We start from the raw sequence: 22,913 nt of genomic DNA, 5'->3' as shown, positions 1-22,913 counted from the left end.
TGGTTTTCATCAACTGGTTATGTTTTTCATGTTATGCGACATTTCTGGTGGTGTTGTGTGTTGCGGTTGATCTTGGCGTGATTTTCGATGGATATGATAGTTTGGGAATTTGAATTAGGTCCCTGTTATGTAATGTAAATCATTATATTGGTTTGATGATCGGTCTTGGTATGGTGTAATCTAATTTTATGAGTTGAGGGTTGAGGGTTTAGCTGACCTTGTTATCAAGGTTGATGGATTGTATATATAGGTGAGTTATTCACTTAGTTTTGGTGTCAGTATTGTTTCTGCATTATCAGAGAGAGGTGAATGCACGAACAAGAAATTTATCATTCTGTGAAGTGTTGAGGTGAGATTGGTGTTGTAGGGAAGACAACTTTGCTTAACCAAAATTGTCATCAGGCATTTGTAGATGCTACCATTGCAATAAATTTCTTCTGAATTGTAGTTTGAATCATATTGTAAGTCAGTGAGACTTCCCTGAGGGTTGTAGTCTTCTAGACAAATATATTTTGAGTAGTGAGCTCTAGGAAGTGTTCCTGAATGCATGTGTGTTGGAATTGTGTTGTCATTGATCTCAACCGGTATAGCTTGGTACCAGTATAGAAGGACAACTAGTATGGGAGAATAGTTGATATACAGTCATTGATGTCAACTGGTATGCATGAAGTGCCCACTGGTGAAGTGACATGTTGATGGTTGAAGAAGGCATAGTGATAGAAATAAGTAATGCATGAAACCGATATGAAAACATGGCATCAAAATTGATGAAGAGGCAAAATGATGACATTAGTAAGAGAGAAAGATGTTGGGATGTTGATTGTGATGAAGAGATGAAATGTTACAAGAATCACATCAACATTGGAGGAGAAGCATGTGCAGGCCACTGATATGCTATTGGATGTCAATCTGCAGGACTCCCACCAGATGAAGAGACTGACAGTGAGTGTGCCCAAACTGGATCACATGTGCCTGTTTGAAGATATGCTTCTCAAATAGGGAAGCCACATTGGTGTAATGCACGGTGCAAATGACAAGGATCCACTCCCATGGGTAAGTGGAGCTTATCTCCTATTATGCAAGGGATGCATTATAGTTCTCCCAGATAAGACATAAGAGTTAAAGGCAGGTGACTGAAGGCTCATACTAGATCTACTGGTGAATCGCAAAGATGCCCCATGTGCATGAAATCAAAGATATGCACTAAACCGATAGAGAAGGCATGATGGGTTACCAGGACAAATGAAGAGTGAGGGGTTTGTCACTTAGACAAATGAGTCCACCACCTTGACAAACTGATTAAGAGAAGAATTAGTCAAATAATGAAGAAGGCAAAATGTTGAGCAATTGCAAACAGAGAGTGCAACTAGACTAAAAAATGGAGAAAGGCATTGTTGTAGATGCAGATAGATGAAGTTTGATGTCATAAGTGTGCATGGTATCTGTAGACACATAAATCTATCCACTTAATTAAATGAATATTTAGTATTTATTTGATTATTTAACCATCAATCAACAATTAGTTAAATCAATCTTTAATTAATTCATCTTGAACCTCTTCTCCTATTAATTAAATAAATTATTCAATTTATTTAAATTAATTCATTAAACCATACTCTAATAATTAATTAAATGAATAAAGCATATTTGTTTAATTTAATCCCCTTCCTCATTTAAATAAATAAATAAATATTTATTTAAATCTCTACACTCCTCCCCCACTTGCATTCTCCTACAAATGCAAGTTGCACAATTTTAGTTGAAACAAATGAATTTTGTTTTAATTAAAATCCTATTTTCTCTCACCCACCAAACCCACTTGCATCCTAAACCCCTTCTAGATTCTCCTAATCCATTCCAAATTAGCCTAATCCCCCTCTCTAATTATTCTCACATTCCTAAGCAAAGAGAAGTCACTTCTCAAAGCCCTTAAAGTCTTTGAAATGCATTAAAGGCTTTTTATCCTTCAACAAGTTAACCCCTAAAGTCTTCCAAACCATTTATGGCTCTTACATAACCATTAATGGTTAAACTCAACTCACCCACATGGTTAGAGGCTTTTCCTCTAACTCAACCCTCATTTAACTCATGGGTCTCTTCAAACATTCATTGCTTTGACCATGGTTATCTCCATTAGCACAAGAGTTTATCCATTGGATAGAGGCATTATTCATTGGATAAAAGCTTTATTCACTAACTCAAGTATAACCAAAACCTCCCAAGGTAACCTTCATGTCATCTCAAGCATTTAATGCTTCTTCCCTCTCCTCTCAAGCCATCTCATGTTGACATTTGTCATCATGAGATTGGGTTGAAAGTCATCACATGGATTATAAACCCATCAATCCTGGCCCTTGTTAAGATTACTCAATCTTGACCATCCATTTCCCCATTTCCTCTATAAATAGAGTTCTTATTCTTCATTTTCAGGATCAAAAGTCTTTGTGCATCAAACTTATAGTCATTTTAGAGAGCATTTAGAAGCATTTGCATTGATTATTTTACTAAAATTTACATAGAATAATTAGTCGCTTTCTCATAGTAAATCATTCAAACTTGCATAAGCATTTGTTTTCATTTTTACAACCATCTTGAATCTTCATATGGCATCCATGAATAGTGCAAAAATCTAAGAGCTACACTCATGTGAGACTTGGAGAGGAGAGAAACAAGGGAGAAACATCTATTAGCATTTTGAGGAGCATCTTGGGGGGTCTTCTTTCCCTTTTTCATTTATGTAGGCTTCTTATTGTGTGCTTTATATCTCTCTTGATGTGCATGTTAAGGTTTTTAGGTTCATTCGTATCTAGTTTTGGTTGTGAGTAATCTGCTAAAGTTTGAACTGTGTCTTTTTTGCCTTGAGCCCCTTTTAGCGTGCATCAATATCTTACTAGTTTACATGTGGAAGATACTGTCGGTATAGAGGAAAACCAATAAGGTGACAAAGTGCAGATGCAGAAGGATCCCATCTATTGAAGATGTGCATGAGGTAGGTTGGCAAGCATGTTGACCGGTTTAGGTTCTCCTCCAGAAGAGAAGAAAGGTGCAAGGTTGATGATAGACTGGTTAGGATATAACCGACAGGGTTTGTGAACCAATAGATGAACCCGGTTATGTGGTTGGTCGGTGATCCTATCCAGACTAACATAGATGACTTATAAAAGGTGGATACTGAGAAAGATGCCACGTGGAGTTGAAGTGGCAAGAATGCATGCACAGGTTGACGTGGTGTGTCGGTGAAGTCTCTGTCAGCAAGGAAGATGGTGGAAGGTTGATATTTATGTCAATTGTGTGATTTATGGGATGTGTAATAGAGATTTGCGGCTTGAGATCAAACAAACAACAAAGATCCAAGATAGACTGATTGAGAAGATCAAAGTAGGTGAAGGAAACCACCAAACCATTCTTAATGGTGATCTACCTAGAGATCAACCAATAGATTGAATGTAGATTTCTAAATATAGAAGGTGTGTTCTAGAAGGCAGGACAATGGCGATGTAGTTCATCAATCAAGGAGATCAAATCTAATGAGATTTGACTAGATTTGGTTTTACTCAAGGACGATGAAGAAACCCTAGTGCACTAAAAGTTTGAATGTCATTTTGGCAAGAAGGTATAGTATAAACATGCAAATCGAAGACCAGATCTAAGTTGTTGCATGAGAGAGTGAAGAAGTGAAGAGAACCATTCATTCAAGTGCTAAATGTCAATCAGAGAAGATATTGAGTGTGTGTGAGAGAGAATCGGGTTGAAGAGTTCAACCGATGAGAGTGAGGCAACCGGTGAAAGGGTTTAACAGAGGTTTAACTGGTAAGGCCAGAGCAACCGGTAAACTGTAAAAGTGAATCAATGAAGTCAACGGGTAGTGGTAGAACCAGTAGGGAGGCAACTTAGAGTGAAGTGGTAAAGAGCGAGTGTTTGAAGAGATCCAGTAGGTAGGAAACAAAGTAGAGATAAACCAGCAAGCAAACGAGCCAACAACAAGAGTTTGGTCTGACAATGGATCTGAAAAGAAGAGTTAGAACCACTATGTAAGTAGGACCAAGTGAAGGAAATCAGAGGGAGAGAAAGTGAGAAGAAGAGATGAGAGGATTGAAAATTGACAAAAAGCAGAGTAGAGGGTAACTGGTAGAGAAGAGTAAACCAGTAGAGAGATTATTTTTAGTGGTTGCAAGACTCACTTGTAACTGGACTACTACTATTTTAATTGATAATGTTCATTGTAGATCATTGAGGTGGTGCTCGGTGCAGGGGTTGGTGCTCTTGGGTTGGTGCCCTAAATATTGTAATCAAATTTTCATTGTGAGGTTGGATTGGAGCAGTAGACTCCAACAACATTTCTCATTGAGGTTTTTCCCATCTTGGGTTTTCCTCATATATACTGGTGTCATGTGATGTGCCCTTGTGTATGCTTGCATTGCATTGTCTTGGTTTATCTTACCAGTAGGCCTACTAGGTATTAGGATGTTAACTGATACACATAATTAGATGATTAAGGGTTAGGAGAATGGAAATCACTGATTCACCCCCCTCTCAGTGACATCTTGTGTCCAACAATGTGCATTCCCCATTGCAATATTTGTCATATACTACTATAGAGTATCATGTTACTGTGGGTAGGTTCCCATCATGTTTTTTTGCTTAACCGGGTTTTCCATATCAAAAATCTTGGTGTTGTGTGTTGTGTTGTTAATTTGCTTATTTGTTTATTGTTGCAGTTTATCAATTTATGTTTTGGAGTTTAGTTTTATGTATCTGATGAAGATTGATTCACCCCCCCTCTCAGTCTTCCTTCTTGATTGCTGCTAACAATTATTATCAAAGCTATATCCTTTGGTAGAAGCTTAATCACTTGAGGAGATCTAGGATGGTAGCTCAAGGTATTCTTTTCAAGAAGGACAGTCTTAGGTTTGATGGAAGTAACTATACTATATGGAAGAGCCAGATGGAGGTGCACTTGAAATGTCTTGGAGATGATTACTGGAAGATTACTAAGAATATCTATGTTGTTCCTCAAAATGGACCATCTACTCCTGATGAGGCTAAGGAAGCAAAATATAACATCAGAGTGAAGAAAGCATTGCTTAGTGCTTTAACTGATCCTGAAATGAAAAATGTTATTGGACTTCACACTGTACATGAGATCTAGGAGAAGCTTGAGATCATGTATGAAGGTGATATTCAAGTAAAAATTACTAAATTGCAGAGTTTGAAAGGAAATATGAGACATTGAAAATGGGAGATGATGAGAACATACATTCATACATGGCTAAGTGAAGTAGTCATTGGTGAGGAGTGAACTCAAAGAGATCAATCCAGACTGGTCAGTAAGAGTAAACACAAAGATATGATGGAGGCAATGCAAAATATTGTTTTATTTTAGGAAAATTGATTACAACCAATTGGTAACAATTGGGTTACAACATAAATGGCTCACAGGCCTGGTAGAACATACAAAATAGGTCACAACTGGGACCTTTACTCTTAAGATATATCTTCTATGCACAGTCCTGCTACTTGATTCTTCTATTGATAATATTCTAATGAGAAATTATAATTATATATGTGATCAAAAGGATCCAGTCAGCCCAAAAGGGGTCAAAACCCAAAGAACAAGACCTAACATGTAGAAAAAACAAGGTCAGCCTCCGCAAAGAGATTCCTCCGAAAAATCTAAAGGATGAAACATAGATCACAATAAAAGGTTGGCCACATGCCAATGAACATTGGAATCAATTCCCAAGGCTCCACAAGCTTTGGAAGGGGTTCTAGTAGATTACCAAAATAGGTCCAGGAAACCGGTAACAAGAACTGTCAACCGGTAACAGGAAATTGTCAAGGAAACCGATAGTGATATCTTGCCGAAAAATGATCCAAATGCGATGCGGTCTGGAAACAAGAAAGATGATAAAGTCTTCAAGTAGAATCCAACTCTATAGGATCTGGTGAGCCAAAACTAGGACACATAGAAAGAAAAGTTGATACTACAAACAAAAAATAAAACAAAAAGAAAATATTTTTGGTTGATGCAAGATTGCTATGAACTGAGGATGCTCCTACATCAGACATCCAGGGTTATTGAAAAATTGAGCCTCTCACTTTGCTGGGGTCAGATGAAAACCAAGGCGGTCTACCTCTTCCTGAGAAATCAAAGATGAATATTCAACTGGGTCGTCCTTCCACTTCACAAGATACTCCTTATACTGACTGCTTCGGGTACTACGCCCAATCCTACTATCCAGAATATGTTCAATCTGATCCAGTTCCTTCTGTGGCAACTGTTTCTCCAAGTCTACAATACCATCCTCACTAAATTCCGGTTCATGATATTCATGAAGATCTGCAATGTTAAACACAGGTGAAATACTCAGACTATCCAATAACTCCACTTCATATGCATTTTCAGAACTGAACTTCCTCAAAATCCCGCAAGGTCCAAACTTATTCATCTGCAATTTGTTATAACTTCCAATCGGGAATCTCTCTTTTCTCAGATATACCATCACTTCATCACTAACTTAAAATTCCTTGTGTCTCCTCTTCTCATCTGCCTTCTTCTTATACTTGTTGTTTGTGTCTTCTAAATGCTTCTTAACTTGAATATACAAGGTTGCCATGTGATCTACAAAGTCTTCTGCTTTTGATCTTTTTTGGTCTTCATTGCTAATGTCTCTCAATTCTAACATACCTCTAGGATGTACTTCGATAATAATCTCAAAAGGTGTTCTTTCGGTACTCCTATTTACTGAATTGTTGTAGGAAAACTCTACTTGTGCAAGAATCAAATCCCAACTTCCAGTTTTATCTCCCACTAAACATCTCAACAAATTTCCCAAACTCTGATTAACTACTTATGTCTATCCATTAGTCTGTGGATGAAAAGTAGAACTGAACTTCAAATCTATCTTCATCTTCTTCCAAAGTGTTCTCCAAAAATAGCCAACAAACTTAGTGTCTCTATCTGAAACTATTCTCTTAGTTAATCCATGCAATCTCACTACTTCCTTAAAAAATAGGTCTTCTACATGTAATGCATCTGATGTCTTGTTACAAGACATTAAATGAACCATTTCCAAGAATCTATCCACTAACACAAATAGAGAATCATTCCCTCTCGGTGTTTTAGGCAATCCAAGTACAAAATTCATGCTTATATCCTCCCAAGGTCTTACCGGTACTGTCAAAGGTTTATACAATCACACATTCTAACTACTACCCTTTGCAACTTGACAAACTCTACAACTTTTCACATATCTATTAACATCCTTATGAATATGGGGCCAAAAGTACTACTCTTACCAATTCTAATGTTTATCAATACCAAAATGTCTAGCCAAACCACCACTGTGTTTCTCCTTTATCAGATTCTCCCTCTGAATAACATCCCATCCTGAATGAAATAATCCAACCACTTGCTTCTATCTACTATAACTGGTTCTCTACATGCTTTCCAAGGTTATGCAAAATCTGGGTCATCATCATACAAGGTCTTCAATTCTTGAAATCCTAATACTGTCACACTCATCTCTGTCAGCAAATTCCTTCTCCTAATCAATGCAACAACAAATTTGTTATATTTCCCACTTCTATTCTTCAACACAAAGGTGTAACTCTACAAGAATTCTACCCATCTCATATGTCTCTGATTCAACTTACTCTGACTATTTAAATACTGCAAAGCTTGATGATCTGTATACAACACAAACTCCTTAGGAAACAAGTAATGTCTTCACTTCTTCAAGGCTTGAACTATGACATAAAACTCCCAATCATACACTGAACATCTCCTCCAGGCATCATTATATTGGTACCCTAATTTTTGGCAAAATTTGGGACCCATTAAAATAAATTAAACCTATGAGTACCCCCCCAAAAATGCATCCTTGAATCCTGGTTCTGATTGATTATTTGAGCTCCTAATTATGATCATCACCTATAAACAAGTGTGACCACCAATGTTCATCTTCCTATGATTATATTTAATGCATATTTCCAATAGCTAAATTTAGGGTGCATATGAGACTGAGTCTTCCAACCTCTCTGAGTAGGACTCTTTGGGATCCAATTTTTCTCCACCTATAATCCTATAAGCTAAAATAATCATCCTACGTGATTCTCTGGTTGATAAATTATCCCTATGCCAAATTAAAAGATCTCATGACACCATTTGTTACTTTATCAAAAACCATTTCATTTGCATTTTGTTCATTTTGGTCATTTGCACATCACAAAGTTCACCAAAGTAGCCTTCATATTTCACATCCTATTTCTCACTTTGAACACCTGCAAGCCAAACTGATTGGTCAATGCAATTGTCTGCATTATAATAAACTAGGGTGCAAAATTTTGGAGCTCCATGAGCTTGTTTGATATTTTTTTAGAGCCTAAACTAGATGCATTTTATACAGAATAAAACTTGCACAAAGTTGGAACAACTTTTGGAGCCTACTTTGGAGATTAATAACTTTTGCCTCTGGAGGATTTTTCAGAGGCGTCAGTTGCATTATGATGGTTGGTAAAATGTTTACATGAATTCCAGTTCTCATGACTTCATGATGAAATTTAGTTAGTTTTCAGGATTGATTCTGGATGCAAAAAGTTTGAGCAGAAGTTTGAGAAGAATGACTTACTTAATAGGATGAGGGAAGCATGTGAAAATATTTTAACATTTTGTCATCGATAGAAATAGGCTATCAACAAAAAATATTTTAACATTTTGTCATCGATAGAAATAGGCTATCAACAAGACAAAAGGTAACCTTTATGAGAATTCCCATTTCATCGAAAATAAAATAAGGAGAGTTTCAATTACACAAATCCTAAAGTGGTGGGACCAAAGCATTAAAATAGAGGTTTTCATTAAATAATTTGAAAAGGATGAGCTATCGGCAAAACAATGCCATCTACAGAGAAATATTTTCTTTCATCTAAAGCCAAGTTTGATTGAAACATGTCATTAGGGTTTCCATTAAAATAGAAATGAATGAATTGATTTACCAAGCTCATTAAAGAAGTATCTTATGAAAATCAATAATTTGATGGAAAGTGATTATCAATCATATTGGCCATGATTCTGCAAATACATAGAAAGAGTTTTTGCAAACAAGAATTCCAGAAGATTTATTTAGAATATTGCTCCACACAGGAAATGAATGCGCACTCATGGAGTGAGAGGAAATGTATTTGAAGATGCTGAAACATACAACATCTGTCAACATAGCCGAACTTTTGCCAAGTTGAAGATCTTATGATAAAGAATCGATAATAGAGGACACCAAACACACTAAATCAGATGGAAATTCCACAACAAATGCAAGTTGAATGATTTGAGGCCGAAATTTTGTGAGCTTTGGTACTTTGCCACGATCTGAGAATTGGGTGCCTGACAAAATGTCTCAAATATATTATGTCTCACTTTGTATATCAGTGGCAAAATTCACATGAAGTACCAAACATTGTAAGCCTCAGCTATGCATCGAACTGTCTTACATCCGTAGGAAGATAGTCTGATACCACAATGAAATGAGAAAGCACAAGCATGCCAATATAAAACTTCACGTATAAGGCTTGAAGAATTTATCGAGAAGAATATGGCTTCATGACAATGAAATCTGCACCTGCCTGTGTCAACATGGAGTTTTGAAAGAATGCACACATATTTATCTATGATATGGGTATAAGTGCCAAATACGGATACACAAATATGGCACAAGCCTGAAACTTCACTACAAAACCATCTTATTCAAACAAAAATATGACAACATGGTGTGCAAATTTAATTGAAAGGCTAATCTCAGGGGGTATGATATAGGTGAGTATTTGCATAGAATTTATTCATCAATAAAGCTTTCAAAACTTTCAAACATGTCATTAAAAACTGTCATATTGTTCTCAACACTATTTGTTCACCAAAGGGAATTTGCTAGAATGGTTTCTGGGTTTGTTGGCACTCCTTTCCATCTTTCTGGAACAGTTTGAAATTCTTAATTTTTTTCAGAGACAAGAAAGTTATGGATGTTTTACTAAGACTGGTCTTGAACATAAATTTATCAAACAATAATGATTTATATGATGAAATGATGCAGAGATTTTAATCAAATATGAGTACATGGACAAAATAAAGGTAAATAGTGAAAGATCAAAACAAAGTGAGATGGAAAATTGAGATATTTGCTAAGTAACACTATAATTACTTCCAGAACAATAAAAAGATCTCACATGAAGGCATAATGATCTGCAAAAAATCTTTGTCAAATATTTATGATGTGGAGTCATATGGAATTATTATCCCTTCCATGGTATTGCCCTAATATAACAAATTTTTAGGGCCATCTAATGAGTGTTTTCAGGTAATGTGAAAATTATTTCACATGGAATAATGATGAGATAAAAACAAAATCTCTCACATAATTATAAGAGAAATAATTCCACCAAAGGGAGTTTGTAAAACAAAGATTAAATTCACTCCTGAGTGAAAACCATACTAGAAAAGTAAAAGTTATTCACACATGGGAAAATTTTAACTTAACGAGGAAAAAATATAACACTCAAGTGAATTCATTAAAGCATGGGTAAAATTAAATCACGAAGGAGATATTATGGCATATTCTAAGTGGATGGTTTATTATTTAAACAATGAAGTGATTAAATATCGATGAAATAGAATCATCTACAAAATGAAAAGAAGTCTCATCGAAAGAGCAATTTCATCGATAAAAGAACAATGGACTGAGAAAAAGGAGGTGGGGCCCAAAATAAAAGGAATCTTACGGGAGATAAATTAAAATTTGAATAAACCCTAAAGTAATTTACTATATACTTTCAAAAGAATAAACCAAATCATTTCTTGAAAGTTCAAAGCTAAATACTTCACATTATTATCATTTCTTTATGGACATATTGGAGAGTGAATTATATCGATGGGGACTTACAAAAGAAAATATTATTATCTCACTAGTGGAGGTCATTAAAAGTTGTATAGAAGCAATGTGAAGGGTTGTAACCCTAAAATATAATTATATAACAAAGGGATAACTAATGTATTTAGGGCAAGATGATTTTTTGTAATAAAATAATGTGGCGGTCTAAAGCATTCCTTCAAAACATTATAAAAGGGAAATCAAGACCAAAGGGGGGATCATCAGGAGAATAATTTTTTTTGATTAATCATGCTGTCACTATGCAAGTCTATGGATTAAGATTATTTTTTGGGTATCTATTCTCTATGATATTGCCAGCAAATTGGCACGGTTGCTTTAATTATTTGGTGTGGGAGGTTGATGAATTTCATTTTAATTTGGTAAAACAATGTTGATTGTGAAATGTATGTGTTCCTTCAGTCATTTCTCTATTAGTCTTTTGTGAATGAAAGTTAAATTCAACCGAGAAAATTAAAGTTAATGCAATCTGCTTTGAAACACTTAGGGAGAGGACAACTGACAGACCCTTTGCAAATTGAGGGTTTAAAAATTCTCATAAGGGTTATATGTGAGTCTCCAAAAGGAAATTGACTTTGTAGCCCAACCAAGACAAGGCACTTGCCAGTTATTAAATATGATCTTATAATATTATCCAATTACCCTTTTAAATTTTGTTTAGTAGGAGTAAGCGATACTTAGATTGAAGCAAGAGTTAAATCAGAATAGTAAGATAATTTATCCGAAAGATATATGCCACTTTGAGATAAACAACAAAGGTAGAAGATACAACGTCCAATCTATTAGCACATATTTTGCAAAATATTTTGTGCTATTTATTGATGTTTTATATGTATATTTTCATCATAAGAGCATTTACTACTGGATTGCATGTGCAGGAGACATGTTGCTGTGTCAGAGAAATCTAGTTGTAGCCTGAATCTATATGAACAAGTATCACCTGGGCATATTAAGGGATGACATTAAGTATGGTGACATTTTGATAACCTTCATCATGACAGTCTTTGCATTGCAAGAGCACGTTTTAGGGTTCATCACAAAAGCAGGGTCATGAGTGCATTCAAAGATGTTTTCAATGCCTTAGAAGTCCATTAGCATGGTTGTGGAAAGTTACATTTGTGAAAAAAAGCCTTCTCTTCATAAAATATAAAATTATGTTTATCGATGTAAGTCACCCCAATAAGATTGCCTAAGGAGAAAAGGGTGTGTGTCGATTGACAAAAATCACACCGATGAGTTCGATGGTGTTTTCTCAGGGTACGATCGATAGGAAGAAATTTGGTGAGTTAGTAATCCATCGGGAATAGCTACATTGATAGCATAACAATAAGGCAGAGTTATCAGCATAGCATTCACTATCGGAAGCACAGAGAAAAGGTTACCCTGATACCCGATGAGGTTATTAGAAGAACTTATGCCGATGTCAGATGGGGCAGAACACTTGTTGGCAATGTCATCAGGTCATTGGAAAGTGTCATCTTACGCTACCCTGATACCCGATGGAATAGGTGGTGAAGGCGGTGTTATCGACTTGACTTACTCCGATGAGGCGATACCAAAAGGAGGAGAATACTAAGTCATCGAGGTAACTTAAGAAATTGGGGAGAGGTGTTTAAGGTTATGCCGATACCCAATGAGGAAGACAAGTCAGGCACAGAGAAGGAGACTTGATCGGAATAAGTTACACCGATCGAAGTCGAAGTCATCGGGATATCATCAGCTCATCGGGAGGAGACATTTTTTGTTACATCGATATCCGATGAGAAAGAATATATGGGTGTGAGCAAGGAGATCTCATCGGGGAAACATATGCCGATAGACCAGAGAAGAAAAAAGATACACAAGTATGAGGTCGATGTCATCAGGTCATCAGAGAAACATAAAATGAGTTGTTCTGATACACGATAATGTGACCTAATGTAACAAATGAGATGCGCACTACGAAGGAGGACTCATCATAATAACTTCTAACCATCGAAGGAAAATATTTGGAGGTATGCCGATACCCGACGGGGAGAATTCCATGGAGGAATAGAAGGAGGGTACATCGAAATGGCCTATGCTGATGTGACATAAAGGTGAAGGTAAAACCTAGCTAGAAGGCAAAGCCATCAGGGAAGCTATAACCATCAGAATAAGGTAAAATGAGCTACGTCGATGCCTGATGGAGTGATCGAGGAGACCTATGCCGATCAAAAAGATGGGTGGCACCAAGTGATTGAATCATCGCGAGGAGCTGTGCTGACTAGCCATTGAAAATTTTGATTTTAACGAATCCACCCGCCATTATTAAATGCAAGCAATGGATAGGTCTGTCTATGCATGATTTCAATTGAGTAACTTCTCTTGATGTATTAAATCTATATATGAAAGTTTGTATAAGGAATTTGCATAACAGATTGAAGCGAACAAAGAGATTGAAGCGAAACTAAACTGTAGAAAATTGAATTTCAGAAAGCTTGAAGGATTCAAATATGGAGAGTTCTAGTTCCAAAGGCAAGAGGAAGGTCACTGAAGTTTTTGATAGTTCCTCAAAGAATTCTAAAGGTGGAGAAAGTGTGTAGAAGTGGAAGTTAAATAGGACATGATTGACCAGATGAGTAGGAGCCAAGTCCCGAAGGTCTAAGGTCAATTTGTCTATCACTAACCAACTAGAGGATGATTTTAAGGAGATTGGTGATGTCTAGACTAGGGTTAGAGGCCACGAATTGTTCTTATATCATTACTCACAAAGAAACAAGCCAACCCCAGTCTCAAACCCATGGACAACTGGATTGGGTAAGCTAGTGGTCCCTAATATCTTTGTAAATATTTAATTGTTGAAAAACCTGGCTAGGGCTTATAATTCCACGAAAAGATGTATCCAATTACCAAATGGCGATGCATTCATCCATCTTTCAGTAGCTACCATTCATGAGGTTTTTGGTCTTGGTTTTTAATCTAATGTGCCTTTGTCTTTTGAGAAGCTGGAAGAAGAATTTACAAAGATGGATACTATATACAATGGGTGGAACTTGGCCATCCATAAGGATGAGAAAAAGAAGTTGATAGATGAGGATGAGCCCTCGTTCGACATCAACATTTTTTAGATAGTATTTGCAGTATAAATACACGACATGCGGTCAAGTGGGAGGAGTTGAGGTTTTAGATGTGGCTCGAATAGGACCTTTAGTACTTGCTGCAGATACACAAATGCATGAGCCAAGACAATTTGATTATGTTGCCTACATTGTGGAAAAAATGCATGAGGGCTTCTTAAATCTTCAGAATAACCCTAATAAAACTTTTAAGTTTTATTCATTATTGATGCATATTATCTTGTTTTACGGATGACCTAGGGGTTTGCGGCCTGAAGAATTGAAATTAAATGTTCATGGTAAAGATAGGCAAGAGTAGCGAATACAATTGTTGGTATCACTATGGGATTCTCGATTCATGAAATCCCATTATGTCAAATTTGAAGAGCTTTTGGTTCAACCACTATATAGAGCTTTTAAAGTTTCTTGTGATGGATCATTCTCAGAAGAAATTAAAATATTTCTTAAACCCCATGAGCATGGAGATACAAGGGTGAATCATAATTGGGGTGATTGGTACATATGCCAAGATTTCTCATATGTTATAATTTACGGGTTTGAAGGTGCCCCTTATATGTTACCAAGATTGGTGCCTGATAGAATTGCATATCTGTAAATTGTAAGGCACTTAAGTGTCTATAATGCACATCACTTTGGGGGTGCCCACAAGCAAGTTTTCTTACTTGGAACTCTACATTTTGGTGATTTCACCATTGTATCAACAAAGGCTTATGATGTTATTGACAAAAAATTAATTGAAGATTATAATTTATATGAGAACACAAGCAGGAAAAATTATGACCCGGAGGGCTATATACAACAGTGCAGAAAAAAAGTAGAATCTAGGTGATTAATTTCATGAGCATATTGAAGCTCTGGAAATCTTCAAAAAAAAGGAGTATGAAGAAGCTATGTGAATTGTTTAGGATTTGAATTATAAATTAGAAGAAAAAAGATAGAGACTGTAGGAAATGTGGGAAGAAGAAGAAGTTGAAAGTGAATTAGGTGAAAATGAGGTTGTCTCAAGATTTAAAATACCTAAAAGAGAAGAGGAACCTGATGCACATGATCATTTTTTTGCAAGGATGAATGTTGATATTGATGCCAGATTGGAGGAGCATATTACCTTTGTGTCTGATGATTTTTTTCTTTTATTTTTTTTGTTAAGTCTAAAGAGTTTAGGACCTTTTTGTATCAATTCAAAGGCAAGAGATTGAGGGATGCAATCCCTGATATCACCCCAGATAATGAGGCAGAATTAACAAGGAGGCTGAAAGCTAAGATTGATGTGGAAATGGCTGTGATGACCCCTCAAAGAGGGAGACAATTACTTTCAGAGGTGGGGATTATTCTTTTTTGTAGATGGGATTTGAGTGCCTCATACATTTTTGACAGTCTATTAAATTTAGAAAATAAAGAATTCAAATTGGATATTCAGGGAGTTGATGATATTTTCATTATGTCAAGGTATGACCAAGATGAGGAAGCTATGTTGTTGTGGGCTCTTTATCCTCCAAACAAAAGGCTAAAGATAATTGATGTTGATAAATCTTTTGGTCACATGATGAAGCTAAAATTTGGTGAAGTGGATCCAATGGTCACAACAGATATGGGGATTGATATTTCCTAATTGAATAAGGCACATATGAAGATGCTAGCAAAAGAAGTAGGGAAATACAAGTCACTGTATGAAGAGCTCTTGAGAAGTAGAGGTCAGCCTGTACCCCAAATAACAGATGAATAAAAATTGAAGAAGAAGTATGAGGAATTGCATAGAGAAAATAAGAAATTGAAAGAGAAAATGCAGAACATGAGGGCAGACATAACATGTGTCTTATTGTCAAAAAGATTTGAAAAGTTAAATGGAGTTCTTGAAGACTTCTAGACAGTTTGCCAGAAGAATATGGATAATAGTTTGTCACATAAGAGAATTTCTAACATATTGCATATGCTCTTGCAGGATAAGAAGGCTAGTTAGGTAGACAGTGCAATTACTGAGAAAATCTAGAGACTGATAAAAAAACATGAGAAGTTTGATGCAAAACTAAAGGTTGAATATGATGATTGTCAGGGAATTGTATGACATGGTATTCAAAAAGTGATAGATGAAATAGGGCAGATTAAGGACAAGAATGTGTGGATTATAGAATGTCAATCATTACTTAATGCTTCCCTAGATATTGCATGGGATGACACCTTGGATATGGTAGAAACAGTGGACCAGTTGGAAAAATTTGTGACTATAGAGATGGTAGTAGGGGATATCATCTTCAACGCCAACACTTACAAGGATGAGGCCTACCTATGACATGTTAAAAAATGTGGCTAGGTTCTAGATGGGTAGAGTTAATTTGTGTCCATTGTAATATGTTTTGTAATATTGTTAGTTGTTATAGTAGTTAGGGAGTTATTAGTTAGGTTTTTGTCAGTTTTTAGTTTGTACTAATGAGAGGGTTTGTCCTTACATTCGTGTCTTTTGAGTTGCATATGTATAGGGAGTCATTTTTGTATACAAGAGGGGAGTTCAAAATTTACAAGCTCCTATCTTTTAGATTGTTTGTTGGGACTAGTAGTGTTATGTTAAAGCGAGTCTATAGAAATGAAAAGTCATTTTTTGTGCAAGAAAGAATATCATGAAGTACATGTGAGTCTGTAGCTTATGTATATCTTTTTATTCCCAGATTAATATATAAGATTTTTTTTTATTTTTTTTAATCTTCAGATCATTTTATGTTACATGGTGTTGATGAATCAAGTTCTTTGGATAAATCTAATTAAGATTTGTTGTAGGGTGCCATCACATGTTGTTGTGTAGGAAACATAATTGTTTTTGTTATTCTTGCAACACATAATGAAACCATTGCATTGATAGTTTTGCATATTTCTGAGTTTTTTGAATTGTCTCCAAAGTTGATTACAAATATTCATCCACTAAATAACATATAAATTGTCAGATAAGGCACTGGTCTATTGTTAGTTTTCTGTGAGTAAATTTGGTGTGCATAAGATCATCATCAGGGAAACATACTTCTTATTCCTATCAGTATTGTTTTTTCATAATTACTAAAGGTTCCAACAACATTCTTTTATAAGCATTCATTCACTATTAATTACATTCAAGTTTTCAGATTAAACCAAGTTAAAAGCACATAATAAAGCACAGTTCTAGGAAATATTTTGCTATTCTTGCAAACAACTAATTTGACAAGTTTAAGTTCATTGTAAAGAAGTCTCTTTGTTCTTTGGAGATTAAGGTATACCCACCTAGGTCAAGTGGAGCCTAAAGTGTAGAGGAATTCGGTCTTTGACCATTCATGTTCGTTGGCCAAGGCTGATTGAGAAATCAGTAGGAGATTTGGCAAAGCTCTAAGATTTCCAATCAGTGGTTTTGGGAACCAACAGATTGGCAACTTTGTTGGGGAGTTGTCATAGGAAGTGTTCAGAATCTTTGGTGGTTTGTTTCAGACTCTACTGGAGGAAGGAGCCCAGAAGATTAATAAAATATATTGTTCCTCTTAGGAGGTGGCGACTCTACATCTAATACATGAATAATAGTTGGTATTTTGAGAAAGTAAGAGAAACTCCTAGGAATTTATCAATAAGATTAATGCAGGGGAGAAGGTATCTGCACAAGGGACAAGATAATATTGTTCAATTAAGTCCAAAGAAAAGATACAAAGAAAATAAATCAACACCAAGTATGGCATTTGGGGGTTATAATAAATTTCCTAGTAGAGAGGATGGCTCTTCATCTGGTGATAAATTTGAAAATATGGAGGAGAATCCATTCTATACCTTAAATGTAAAAGATAATAATGGTGGCCATGATGAAACCTCGACTACTGAGGAATAGGAGGAGAGGCAGTGGGATGCAATCATACTTAAAATAGCTAACTTAAATGGAGATGAATCTAAAATGGCAAAGGCTATTAAGAGACAACTAGATTGGGTATTGCAGAAGTTCATATTAGAAAGAGATATCGTTCAAAGCCCTAAGTCAAACAGGGTTGAAGAAGAAAAAGGAAGAGGTGAGGGAAGTAGACTAACAACCCCTAGGTATAGTCCCCCTCACATGAGAAACATGGAACAACCATTTAGGATCTTTAATAATCCATTGTCTGATGTTTTGGATAATAATTATGAAAAAAGGGATAAATGGAAAAATATACCCTACAATGAGAATAAAGGCCAGTATAATAATAGACAATGCAATCATCATAATGGTGAAAGAAGAACTAGCAATGGAGGAATTATTGGTAACTGGAATAATAGAGATAAGACCAACAATGTAAGTAATAATAGAGGTAAGAATGGCAATAATGGAAATTATGGCAACAATGGCAATGGAAACAATGGAAATGGAAATAACAATAATCAAAATGGTGGTGGAGGCAACAATGGAAACAACAGTAACAATGGAGGAAATGAAAACTATCAAAATAAAAACTATGGTTGCAGACCACCTATGACCATTGAAAGGTATAAATAGTTTGATTTTAGTGGGATAGTTGGATATCTGAATCAGACTTCAAATGATTTAAGGCCAGCCATCCCTAAGTTCACAGGAAATGGAACTAATTCTGCAGAACAACATGCAATAAATGTGAAAAATACCATTGAAGAATTTGAAGTCCCTTATGAAGATGTTTTTATGAAACTATTTGTTCAGTCTCTAACAGAGGATGCAGGAGAATGGTCTATAAATATCCCTAATAGGTGCATTGGTAGTTGGCAAGAGTTTGTGACAGAATTCTTGGAAGAGTTTGGAGACCATAATGATACTTCATTTGCATCTCATGAGTTGACAAGCATAAATAAGAATCAAAATGAATCAGTCTCTGAATTTAATAAGAGGTTTAATAAAGTGCTTAATAGAATACCAAGGGATATTAGACCTATTGATTCATTTTTGGTTGACTTTTATTTGAGTGCTTTTGACAACAAGACTCACTATGAGATTCTATCTCATAAGCCTACCACCTTGCAACAAGCATTTAAGACAACCACTACCATTGAAAATAACGTAAAAGTTGCTGGGAGAATTGGCAAGAGAGATGATCCAAAATTATATAATCCCATAGCGGCAAAAAAGGATGAGTTTAGCCAAAAAATGGAATTGCTGAAAGATATGACGGGTAAAAATAATCACAATGAGAAGTCGTCCCCATATAGAAGCAACAAGCCAATGAATTGCATTAGGTCAAGATTGCATGACATGCCATATAACACAAACTAGAAAGTTGGTAAGCTAGTAAATGCTAATCTAAACAAAGAAACTCCTGATCCATTGAAGAAAGTAAATAATTTTGTGGAGGAATATCCATGGTGTGAAGTTTGTAATTTACCCCATGTTGCAGAACAATGTATGATTTCTCAAGGTTTTGTAGAAGAAAAGGACCATGAGGATGAGTATGAGGCCATAGTGAATGTACTCTCATCAGATCCATTTTGGGGTAGGGATAAGGATTCATCTGAGGATGAGAAGTCATCAGATGTACAATGGAGGAGAGAGAGCCAGCAGTACAACGTACAACAAGTTTTCACTGATGATGATGTGGACACCCTAGCCTTGAGGAGATTGTTCCATGAGAAAGAGCCAGTGCATTCCTTGAGAAACTTAACATATGAAGAAAATAAAGCTTACACTATGGCAATAATAGCACAGGCAAAAAGCAATTATCAGCTAAGGAACATAACAGTGAACCCAGAGCAAGGTAAGCCATCCGGGATATTTTCAAAGGTTCCTAAAGCTAGTGGAAACAAAGACACCATTACCAATGAAGAAAAGGAAGGTGCAGTAGAAAAGGTCAAACAAATAGAACCTCCTAAATTGACAAAGCTGATTGAAAGGAAACAAATTAGTAAGCCACTTTCAAATTGTGGATCATTTATGTCTTAGGCTTTATCACAGGTGAAAGTATCTTTGCCCTTGCTTGAAGTTATGAAATTTCCTAATTACAAAAATGAAACAATCAATATTTTGTCTAATGTTGGTGAAGTTAATAAAGAGGATCATAGGCCAAGAGCTGAAGATCCACTTGTTGTCTATTTGGGAACCTCTATCACTAATAATCTTACCCAGGTTGATCCTTTTTATCTAACCTTGTTGATTAACAATAAAATGGTTAATAATTGTATGATAGATTCAGGTGCAACCACATAATGCTAGTAGATGCCATGAAGGAACTTGGGATGCACATAGACACTCCCTATGGGAAAGGTTATGCTATGGATAATAGATCAATCCCAGTTATTGGAATTATGAAGAATGTGGAGTTTCGATTTCCAGCATGCCCAGATGCGTCATATAAAGTAGACATCACAATTGTTCAAGTGCCTCAAAATTATGGGATGTTACTATCAAGGCAATGGTCAAACTTGGTAGGGGGACATGTTTAGTTAGATTTGTCATATGCAACCATCTCGGTAAAAGGGGCAAATGTAAGAATTGATAGAGAGTCAAGATCATTCTAACTGATAGAAGAAGTTGATCCAAACGAGACAACATGTTTCCTCCAATCAGATATAGATAAATTTTAGGTAAGTATTTCTAAACTCATTCATTGCAAAACTAATAAGCTTGAAGATACTATTGAAGCACACGAGGACAAAATTTGGAAAATATACTTTGATGGTGCTTGCAATAAAGAAGGAAATGGAGCTACTGTGGTTTTTATTTCTCCTAAGGGGAAATCATTCAAATATTCTTTCTTGTTAGCCTTTGAGTGTACAAACAATGTTGTTGAGTATGAAGCACTCTTGTTAGGTCTTAGAATAGCAAATAAACATGATTTGAAACTACTAACAGTTTATGGTGACTTAGAGTTAGTTATATCTCAAGTAAGGGAAAAGTTTGCTACTAAAAATGTAAGGCTTCGAAATTACAGAAATGAGGTGTGGGACTCTATTGAATTTTTTGATGCATTTTCTATAATATGAATTGAAAGATCTAATAATATTTTAGCTGATTTTATGGCTAGCCTAGTAGTTAAACATAATGATATTCCTTTTGATGACATTACCCAAGTTGAAATAAAAACTAGACCTGCAATACCAGATAACATAAAGAACTGGCAGATATTTGATGATGACAGGGATCTTCTGAAGTTATTATTTTGTGAAGATCAGTATGAGGGCCAACACATGGATTGGAGTGCATATGTGGAAGAGGAGAATGGTAAGGAGTCTCTATTTGGAAAAGACATTCTACAGCTTAAAACAAACAAGATTCCAAAAGCGTTGGTGGAACTAAAGAGGTTGTTTGACAATAAGGACATGGCAAATTTCAAGCCCAACACTGGAAGTTGTGAAGAAGTGGAGAAAATAAACTTGGGAAGTGAAAGAAATCCTAGAGAAGTTTACATTGGGAAGAAGTTGTTGTTCACCAAGAGTGATAACCCAAGAACACCTGCAAATCTATCTATGAGATAGCCAATCTCAATCAATGAAACACTTTAGGGCTTGGACAACATAACATAGGATCCTAATGATCCTCCTACACTTCAAGTTCTACTAGACCCAGGGGGGGACACCCTTTGATGCATTAAATACAATGATTACAGACACATAACTGCATCAACAATAAGTAGATAGATCATTCCACAGACTCACCAAATTTAGAAACACATTACAAATTGGCTAAATCTGTATAAACCACAAATGAAAAAGAGATTAGAATGAAAGAACACAACCCCTAAACACAAAGGGAAATAGATTTCTTTTAATTTGTTTGATCTAAAAACATCCCCAAACTTGCAAGACCAGTGCCTTGTTCATTGGGCAACAGAGTCATACACAGAACTTTAAATATGCATCCTAGTCACAAATTGGTTCTATTGAAATGATATCCCTACATTAAAACCTTATATTAATGCATTACTCAGTTCAACTCATAAAAAATCATCAAATCTGGGACACATTCCATTAATCATGACTGATTACAGAGTTTAAAACCTTTCTTGAAGGATACCCACAAACAATCACACAACTTCCTTGAAATTGACAAATTTCATCCTCCTTGAGGATTGAATTCATAATAATGAAAAAAACATATCACAGAGACAACCTTGTGGGAAATTACTCATTCCTAACACAAGTAAAGTCTGCAACTAGAAAACACATCTTGAATACTGCACTGTAATCCTCTGTACCCTGAAACCAAAAAAAAGCATTTACAAACTTGGGTCAAGATATTCAAAAAATGGAAGCCATGAAATCTAGAGCATTTCTCCAAATTTCTGGAACCCTTACAATGAGAAGAAAATTAGAATAAGAAGGAAGAAGGAACAAATTAGGTCTGCAACTGAAATTGCCAAGTGTCTCTTTTCTAACTGAATTCACTTACTTCTTCTTTCCTATGGAAACTACTCTCAAAATATCTAATCTTTTTTGAAACAAACTTCATAATTGCATTCCTCATCTCAAGAGCTTTCCAGTGATATATGATACTTGCCATTTTGACCAAAAATGGACCTCTGGGCAAATTAATCATGTTGTGTGGCTCTCTCATTTAAATTTTTCAATTTTCAATATAGTTGAAACTATATATTTAATCTGAATTTAACTTTGATTTTTGGCTCCTTTTGTGCCCTGATGCCCTACCATGTGGCGATCTTTGATTGGCTTGCAGGGTCCGTTGGGTGCCACCTCGACTAACACCTCATCACCGCCACGTGTCTACTTGCTTGTCGGCCATCTCAATGCCATTTCATCGCCAACTGTGCACCAACTCCATGCCATGTCACCACCAACTCAGTCGACTTGTGAGCTAGACTGCCATGTCACATTGCCACCTGGATTTTGCTACTTCATGATGGGTAACGGGCGAGCAACTTTGGGCTCCGAAATCACGCGAGCCGTTGGATCATCTCCAAGATGCACGATCTTTACCTCCTCACTT

The 22,913-nt window shown here is 35.9% G+C and overlaps 1 protein-coding gene across 1 annotated transcript; it reads left to right on the top strand.

The window, feature by feature from the left end:
• Window positions 1-18,095: 18,095 nt before the first annotated feature.
• On the top strand, window positions 18,096-19,913 carry LOC131858995 (uncharacterized). The gene is made up of 2 exons (XM_059212505.1): window positions 18,096-18,423; window positions 19,456-19,913. Exons 1-2 carry the CDS (start codon window positions 18,096-18,098, stop codon window positions 19,911-19,913), a joined length of 786 nt encoding a protein of 261 aa, XP_059068488.1.
• The last annotated feature ends 3,000 nt before the right edge of the window (window positions 19,914-22,913 follow it).

Source organism: Cryptomeria japonica, chromosome 10 (genome assembly GCF_030272615.1).
Source record: "Cryptomeria japonica chromosome 10, Sugi_1.0, whole genome shotgun sequence".
Lineage (NCBI taxonomy): Eukaryota > Viridiplantae > Streptophyta > Pinopsida > Cupressales > Cupressaceae > Cryptomeria > Cryptomeria japonica.
This window is presented reverse-complemented; position numbering and strand designations above follow the sequence as displayed.

Bases quoted from the DNA above. Each gene is read 5' to 3' on its own strand.
- LOC131858995 (XM_059212505.1), top strand. From the start codon at position 18,096: ATGGAACAACCATTTAGGATCTTTAATAATCCATTGTCTGATGTTTTG. The intron at 18,424-19,455 runs GTAACAATGGAG...TACTCTCATCAG, and splicing joins AGGCAACAATGGAAACAACA to ATCCATTTTGGGGTAGGGAT.